Source organism: Silene latifolia, chromosome X (assembly GCF_048544455.1).
Source record: "Silene latifolia isolate original U9 population chromosome X, ASM4854445v1, whole genome shotgun sequence".
Classification (NCBI taxonomy): domain Eukaryota; kingdom Viridiplantae; phylum Streptophyta; class Magnoliopsida; order Caryophyllales; family Caryophyllaceae; genus Silene; species Silene latifolia.
In genome coordinates this window covers 148423836-148432756 of record NC_133537.1, presented here as the reverse complement: position 1 = coordinate 148432756, position 8921 = coordinate 148423836, and the positions used below count along the sequence as shown (strand labels likewise).

Genomic DNA, 8921 nt, shown 5'->3' with positions numbered 1-8921 from the left:
CCTTATGGTTAATAATAAGTTTATGTACGTTTACAAACTCTTAATGGTGTGTTTGGGAATCAAGATTGTATTCTCAAATTTAGATTTGGAACAATTTGCGTGTTTGGCAAACCTATTGGATTTGAATTTTCAAATCCCTCCCAAATCCAAGTAAGGCTAAAATAAACTCATTTGAAATCCACTCCCTAACCCCCCTCATTTCAAATCTTTATTTCACTTTGCTAAATTGAAAATGAGGCATTTCAAATTAAATTCTTGTTCCCAAACACTCTCTAATTGCAATTGTCAAACCCAAATATATGATTTCATGTAAATTAGATCATTTTTTCAAATTTATAATGATACGAATATTTAAATGGCATACCTCGTGCAAAATTGCACGGGTTTAGAAAAATAACCTTTAATTGTAATATTTAGAAATTTAAATTTTAACAGTTTTTGAAATTTTATATCAATAATTATACATCAAATTAAATATTTTCTGTAAGTTTAAGTAACAATATGTAAACCCGTGCAAATTTTGCACGAGATTAAAACTAGTTATATATTAAAGAAGAGAAATGTTGTAGTTATGAACATGAGTAAATATAGTTTTTTTTTTTTTGGTATTTACCAAGAGTATCCCCTACCTACAGTTGGGGCAATCTCTTTCGAGGTACTGAAGACAATTTAATGGGTTGACCCCTCCCAAGTTTGTTTTTTTTTTTCATTCGCAAGATTTTGGAATCGAACCCCTGACCACTTGTTTAAGAGATGATATCCCTTACCACTCACACCAGCCAACTTTAGTAGTAAATATAGTGAAGGTGAAGAAGTAACGGTTTTGGAAGATGAAAGGATGACAAAATGAATGCCCTTTGTTATTTTTTTTTTTCATAATTGTATTTATGCTAGTATTGTGCCGCGTGTCGTTCATTTAGCTACCCAACTACCTTTTTATATTATTGTATAGATAGATAGATTCTCGGTAGATACTAATTAGTAGATAGATACTATATATATTGAGCATGTGACTTTCTTATGTGATTACTTAAGGAACATGCTAAATCCTGCACATTTTTTTGCCTTATTCCAAGTTTACTCCTCTTATTTCTCACCCCTACAAAGAGAGAGACAAATAAAAACCCAAAAAATAAGATTCCTAAAAAGTGGCCGATGGACCACCCACCCCCCCGAAACTGACCGACGACGAAAAGCGGGAAAGAGGACGTCGGTGACAGAAGGTCGACGGCCGTTTGATGTTGTTCGACGACGCAGGATGGTTACGGGTGAGAGATTGGTGGTCACGGATGGTGTTGTGCTATTTGCTAATGATTTAATAATAAAATTGCGGTGAAAATGCAAGATGCCAAGACCATCCAATTGATGGAGAAGCAACTTGGACTCATTGATCCAATTTGGCCATTGATAATTTGGTCAATTGATGACAGACATAAGACGGGCACACAAAACGAAAATTTAAGGGTTATGTTCTTTTATGGACATGATTTACTCAATCATGAAAATGAATGACCATTATACCCTTCTCATTACTACACCCTCATTTCCAATTTTATTCAATCCAGTATATCTCTCAAATGGCTCAAACCAACCAACCAACGCACCACAACAGAGGAAGTACTATTAACATAATTAAGGTCACCATTGCTGGATAAATCATGTTGTAAAGTTGTTGAAACAGTTTCAGAATTATTCAATGATGATGCTAACACTTGATTATGAACACCATTATAGTAAAAATGACAGATATTAGGGAGGAAAAAGTGGTAATTTGTAATTGATTTTTTTTTTTTTGACAGTGAGAGAAAATAGAGTCAGACCATAGCTGATTTAGCAATGGAATGAGCGACCCTATTAAGATTCCTAGGACAGTGACTTATTGAAAAACAATGAAGTTGCAAAAACATAGATTGCAAGGATAACAAAGTAGCTTTAGCAGCCTGATCCATAGTAGCGTGACCACTGACTTGGAGGATCAAACTTAGACAGTCGGAAGAGGCATCAATATGTCGATAACCACAAGAAATGGCCTTAGAAATCGCAAGTTTGAGTGTCATAGCTTCCGCTTGTAAAGGGGTAGATGCCCAAAACCTGGAGGAGCCAGTATGGATCATAGTTCCATTATTATCTTGGAAAAGCCATCCCGCCGTCGCTCTTAGACTAGGATTCCAAGAAGCATCACACTTAATACGAATAGAAGTCGAGCAAAGGTGAGTACCAATTAGAAAGTAGGGATAGAAATTCCGAATGTTAGTAGTATCCAAATCATCTTCATGGGAGTAATTACAAGAAAGACTCCCACATCGATTGTGATCACTCATGATCGAAGCATTCATTGAGCCTTCCTCAGAAATAAGTCTCAAAGAAGAGCATAAATCAGTTTCTAAGTGTGCAATTCTCTTATCATTACGCAAACACCAAATTCACCAAAGGGTGCTGACAAACATAGAAACAGAAGAAATTGTTGCAGCATGTCGAGATAACAATAATAACCAATTAATAATCCATTGTTGAATAGAAATATTAGAACCCTCAGAACAACGAATACCCAAAGGAGATGCAAACCAAATTCTTGAGGAGAAGGAGCAGTCGCGGAATAAGTGGGCATTGGTTTCCACATTTTGACTGTTAGAAGAAAGATCATTGTCACAAAGACGACACATATAATCCCAATCGAGACTACGACGACGAGCTTCCTCACCGAGAGGTAGAGAGTTGGTCATAAGTTTCCACAAAAAAACCTTCCATTTACCTTGAATAGGTAGGGACCAAAGTTTATACTTACAAAAGGCAGTTGTGGCGGGAGACAAACGATGTAAATCCGTTTGAGAAGCAGTAGTTGTCCACAAAGATTAAAAGGCTAAAGCATAACCACTTTTTATTGAATAGAGACCATCATTTGTCTTTGTCCAGTAAAGGCTATCTTGGAAGTCCTCGGGTGGAAGAGCTATAGAAAGAACCAACGGGGCAACCTGCTCACCACAAATAGAATGGACTAATGGAACATCCCATTCTCCACGATTGTTTTGAAGTTGGCAAACTGAAATAGTCGGTTTAATTGTAATATCTGAAACCTGAAGGACTTCAGCAAGAGATTGGCCATTAATCCATTTATCCCTCCATACATCTAAAGAAGAGGGGAAACCCACCTCCCAAGATAAGAAAGGCCGAAGAAGTCGCAGTCCCCAAAGAATTCCTCGACCACCCCATGATAAAAAAAAAAAAATTCATAACTAGCCGTGGACATAATACTCGTAGAGGAGATTTTCAGTTTATTTCCTTGAGATCGACTTACCAAACTATCAGGGTTCTGAATCATCCGCCATGAAACCTTTGCAAGCAAACTTTGATTTAAACAGCGCACATTACGGATACCCAAGCCTCCCATTGACTTTGGTGAACTAATAAATAATCTACTACTCCAATGTAAGCTGCCTCGCTCATTCGAACCACTCCACCAAAAATGTGATAACATAGAATCAATCTTGTTACTCACACTTATCGGCATTTGAAATGCCGATAGAGAATAAATAGATAGTGAAGACAGAACCGAACAAATAAGAGTAAGCCTTCCAGCAGGAGTTAGATTAATATTGTTCCAGCTTATGATTCTTTTACGCACTTTCTCTATAAGAGTTGCAAAGATCAATTTTTTCGAAGAGCCAAAATCCGTTGGCAACCCTAAATAAACACCCAAATCCTTTTTTGCAGAGACACGTAATAATTTGATACATTTTTGAGTATTTCGAAGGGTGCGGTTAGGGCTAAGAGTAACAGCAGATTTAGAAGGATTCAAACATTGACCTGATGCTTCGCAATAGTAATCAATAATATGCATTAGATTTTTGCAATTTTGCTGCTGTGCCTCAAGGAAAAAAATTGAATCATCCGCAAAGAGAAGGTGAGAAATCATAGGAGCCTGACGACACATTTTAATGCCCTTCAATAAACGCCGTTGTTGGGCATCTTGAATCATTTGAGAGAAGGTCTCCGTACATAAGGCAAAAAGATAAGGAGAAATAGGATCTCCTTGACGAATTCCAGCTTTCGGTACCCCAACCACTCCATTTAGCAAGGTAGAATATGTGACTGATGAAACACAATTCATAATAAGTGTAATTAAACTGGGCGGGAAATTCATACTAACAAGAGTTGCTTTCAAGAAATTCCATGAGAGACGATCATATGCTTTACTCATATCAATCTTAAAGGCTAATAAACCTTGCTTTCCCGTCGTTTTCTTTGAAATTTGATGGAATAATTCGTGAGAAACAAGAATATTATCACTTATATTTCTCCCTGGAATAAAACCATTCTGGAAATCCCCAACAAGGAACGACATAAATGGCTTGAGGCGATTACAAACACACTTCGTAACAATCTTCATGATGACATTACATAAGCTGATAGAGCGGAATTGATCAACAGTTTCTGGAGATGATACCTTTGGGATCAGGGCAATATTTGTGCTATTAAAGGATTTCAGAATATGGCCCGTTGTCAACATAGATAACACTGCATTTGTGACATCGTCTTTAATATGATACCAATACTTTTGATAAAATAAAGCTGGAATTCCATCAGGACCAGGAGATTTCGTTGGTCCTAACTGGAAAACAGCACACCGAACTTCCTTCCTGGTATATGGCTTAGATAACTTCTCTTGCTGATCAGGACTTAACTTATGACAGATGTGGGCAAATATATCAATATACTTAGAAAAAAAAGGAATCAAAAGATTCCTGATCAGATGCGGAAGCATATAAGTCTTTAAAGTGATCATCAAAACATTGACGAATATCGTCCTCCTCATATACCCACAAACTTGAAGAACTCTTGATACCGGCGACATAATTCCTTGAAAACCTGCTTTTAACAGTATTAAAGAAGAACTTAGTACATGCATCACCTTCTTTGATCCAATTAATCTTAGATCTTTGTTTCCAATAAATTGCTGCAGCTTTATTAAATTCTAAATATTTGGCATGAATCTCCTCATATTTGGCAACATCTTTACCATCAAAAGCATCAACCAATGCAGAGCTTAAGTCATCATCAAATTGAGACCATTTTGCACCTCATTCATTCTGTTTTTGAAAGGTCCATAAATTAAACGCAAATCTGATACGTCGTAGTTTCGTTGATAATTTAAAAGAGGGAGATCCTTTAACCCTTCCCGACCAATGTGTTTTAAGAAGTTGATGACATTCTTCAAATTTAAAAGACCAAGCTTCCATCTTAAACGGTCTCCGACTTTTCGAACTAAAGAATTCCGTATCAAGAATGATTGGAGCATGATCCGAAGCTTGAATAGGTAGGTGTTTGATACCCGTATTTGGGAAATGACTTTGCCAAGAAGAAGAAGCTAAGCATTTATCAAGACGTTCGTAAACCCTCCCATGTCCTTTCCTATGATTACACCAAGTGTATTTAGGGTCTTTAAAGGCAACATCAGATAAACCATTTCTAGCTTTCCATTCAGAGAAGGCTTGTGCACCATAAGGAGTACCTTGACTGCCTCCTAACTTATCATCTAGGAATTCAATCTGATTGAAATCGCCCAAAATAAGGAAATGGGAGTCGAGAGTACTTATGTAGTGTTCCAGAGCAGAACATACTTGCGCACGCTTGCTTTTCTTTGGTTCACCATAGACACAACAAAGATACCAGAACTTAAGACTACTTTCAGTCACTTTGAGAAGTACATAGTTAGGACATTTAACAATACAAGACAAATCTAAGGAAGCCTTCCAACCAACCCACAGACCTCCCTTAGTCCCCATAGCATCGACTCCTACTACATTAGCATAACCATAATGCTTAAAAAAGACGAAACTACAGACATAGGACACTTAGTTTCAGATAAAAAAACTAGATCATACGACTTATTATTATATATCATCGCTCTTAGCTTCGTAATTGTAGCGGCGAGCGGGTTATTAAGACCCCTACAATTCCATGCAATGCACCTCATGGAAAAGGAGAGGATTGATTTAGTCCAATCCCCGTAAAACTTGTCAGGTCACCAGTTGAAGGTTGTACAGCAGTAGTATTCCCAGAGTCACTACTTGAGACTAGCATATCATCTGATGCAATAGAGACCTTAAAGCCATGCCTGCCTTGCCCAGAGTTGTCCCCTAGCGAAGAATGATCCCAGTTCTTAAGCCTCTTAGCTAGGCTTGTTAGAGTAGGATATTCCATATCATAGTTATAAACCGCAGTAGACAGACTAGTAGTAGTACCAGGATCTGAGAAGGCTCGTCTCTTAGGAATTTCCATGCACATATTATCTATCCCCATGCCACTTAAATTGCGTAAGAGATTAATGTCTTTTCCTTTTCCATGAGTAGGTGAAGGACCAGGCTGTTAGAAAAGTAGATCTATATACTCAACATATTCATATATGAATTAGGTTAATTTAATCATAAAATTAATTGGTGATCTTATGCATGCAAACAATAATTAATATAAAGAAGAAATCTTTATCTTACATTGGAATTTTAGATTATTTGGGCACAAGAGAGATATCCTTCTCTCTTGTTCTTGTGCTTTCCTCAATGGAAGAACTAAGATCCAAGTATATGATCTCTCCCAAAGTATAATACCCAAGGCACACTCTTAATAAAATTAATATTATGTATACTAGAACAATATTAATTTAGTGATAAAATTGACCCAAAAATATTTTGTTTTGGGCTCTTAAAACCGGTTAAGAGAAAGGAGAAGAAGAAGAAAATATTTTATCTCTCTAAAATATTTTATGATGAATGAATGAAAATCACACAACAACAATTATGTTATGTATTGTATATGAAAAATATATGGCAAAAACCCTTTGTTTTTCCTTGTGAAAAACCGGGTAAGAGGAAGGGAGGGGAGCCAATGCATGCTTGAGTTTGTCTTTACAATGACAACTAGTTTGCATGGCTAGTTTTGTAGGGGAATGATTATGTTCACCACTCACATAATCAACACAATAAAACTCCCTAATACTCCCTTAATTTCGGTTTACATAGATAATATGGACTCTATATTATCTTTGTCAAAATGTCAATTTGTCTTATGTTACATGTCATATGTAACATAAATTTGTTATGTATTTTTAACATATTAAAAATCAACGTATTAATAAAAATACGTCATATACAAAAATCGACTTAGCAATTCATAATTACTTGTACCAAAATGTTTTACCAATTTATAAATCACAATAACTTGTATTTATAATAATTCATTCAATTTCAATTGTTTCCTTAAACAATAATTTCATCTGAGTAATGAAACAATTCGATTACTCAGACTGTATCTCATTTAATCAGATTATAATGAAATACGTAAATTTTACTTCCAAAATCGTCCGTCAATTTTAAATAATTTAATTGACTCGTAACGATATACGATCAATTAATTGGTCAATTAAGAGTGTTGCCCTTTAGGTATGACCTAGGGGATCAACTGATCACCACCGTCGCACGACAGTAATGTCAAACTCTAGTCAGCCAATCATTACCGATATGTGTGGACTAGTTGATAGTAAAAATATTACTTCCCAATTGTATTCTTTATAATGAGACTTAAACATGTGATCATCATGATCAACAGTTGTGATCGCATTATTGTCGGAGGACACATATTCCAACACAGGCAAGTTAGGATCAGCCATAACAACCAAAGGATTAGCGCCATCAGATCCAGAAATAACCTCATTATGAGCAATAATGTCACAATGAATCCTAGGTGGGACTTGAGATTCCATGGGAGGAAGGAGCAAAGCTCCATGAAAGCTATTCCTAGCTTCTTGATGGTTTCTCAAGCTTGCTTTTCTTTTCCCTTGTCTTTGCTTGGTGGAGGCCCTATTTATAATAAAAAGGGAGATACATTATCACAACTTTGTATCACAATACCATAGTTGAATTAGAAACATAAAAGAAAGGATAGTCATTTACCTAATGGAGTGATCTTTCCAGCCTTAATATCACCAAGGTATTTGGAACAATTTCTTTTCCAATGTCCAACACCATTACAATAATGGCATTTATCAAGAGGACCCTTCTTGATTTTTGAAGTGCTAGCTTCATAAGTCCTAACTTTGGTGAAAGTGGGAGCTTGTTTCTTAACCTTCCTCCCATTCTTCTTGAACTTCCCCTTGCTCTTAGTGCTTATGTTAAGCACATCCTTAGGTGGGTTAACATTTAACCCCATGTCTCTTTCCGCTTGCACAAGTAACTTGTGCAATTCTTCAAGAGACACATCCTTGTCTTGCATGTTAAAATTCACCCGGAATTGAACATACGCTTTGACTTTTGACAAGGAGTGTAGAATTCTATCTACAATGAGTTCTTTGGGGATTTCAACCTTTTTAATTTTCAAGGTCTCGACAAGCTCCATAAGTTTGAGCACATGAGGGCTAACCTTTTGGCCCTCTTTGAAGTCGAGATCAAAGAATGCCGCGGCCGCCTCATATTGAACGATCCGCGGAGTTTGTGAAAACATTGTCACAAGCTTGGAGTAAATCTCATTAGCGGTGCCCATCTTAAAGGCTCTCCTTTGGAGATCCGCCTCCATCGCAAAGATCAACACGTTTTTCATTGCGGTGGACTCCTTATGGTAAGCCTCATATGCTTCCCTAGTGGCGGCGGTCGACCTAGTAGTAGGTTCGGGTGGAGAGGCCTCGGTGAGGTAACGAAGCTTGTCGTCACCTTGGGCGGCTAATTTGAGTTGGGCATCCCAATCGGAGAAATTTGACCCATTCTTTTCAAGTTTACATCGATCCATGAAGGATCGGAGCCATGATGAATTAGCGAGAGGCGTGGCGTTAGGGGTTGGTGTAGCCATTTGTTATGAGAAAAAGAAGTGGTCTACAAAACAAAATAGAAGGAGTAAAACAAATGTCGTTTTAATAATAATAATACTCGTAAAAA

The 8921-nt window shown here is 36.9% G+C and overlaps 1 protein-coding gene across 1 annotated transcript; it reads right to left on the bottom strand.

Moving 5' to 3' along the window:
• Positions 1-1814: 1814 nt before the first annotated feature.
• On the bottom strand, positions 1815-5783 carry LOC141618543 (uncharacterized). Its single transcript, XM_074435647.1, has 6 exons — positions 5227-5783; positions 4910-5043; positions 3296-4866; positions 2894-3074; positions 2549-2625; positions 1815-2399 (listed from the first exon to the last, which is right to left on the bottom strand). The coding sequence occupies exons 1-6, from the start codon at positions 5781-5783 to the stop codon at positions 1815-1817; spliced, it is 3105 nt and encodes a 1034-aa protein (XP_074291748.1).
• Between the last annotated feature and the right edge of the window lie 3138 nt (positions 5784-8921).

Coding starts and splice junctions, on each gene's coding strand:
- LOC141618543 (XM_074435647.1), bottom strand. CDS start 5,783: ATGGGGACTAAGGGAGGTCTGTGGGTTGGTTGGAAGGCTTCCTTAGAT. Junction 3,075..3,295: donor TTCAGAACCCTGATAGTTTG/GTAAGTCGATCT, acceptor GAAGTCCTTCAG/GTTTCAGATATTACAATTAA. Junction 2,626..2,893: donor CTGGACAAAGACAAATGATG/GTCTCTATTCAA, acceptor TTCTTCTAACAG/TCAAAATGTGGAAACCAATG.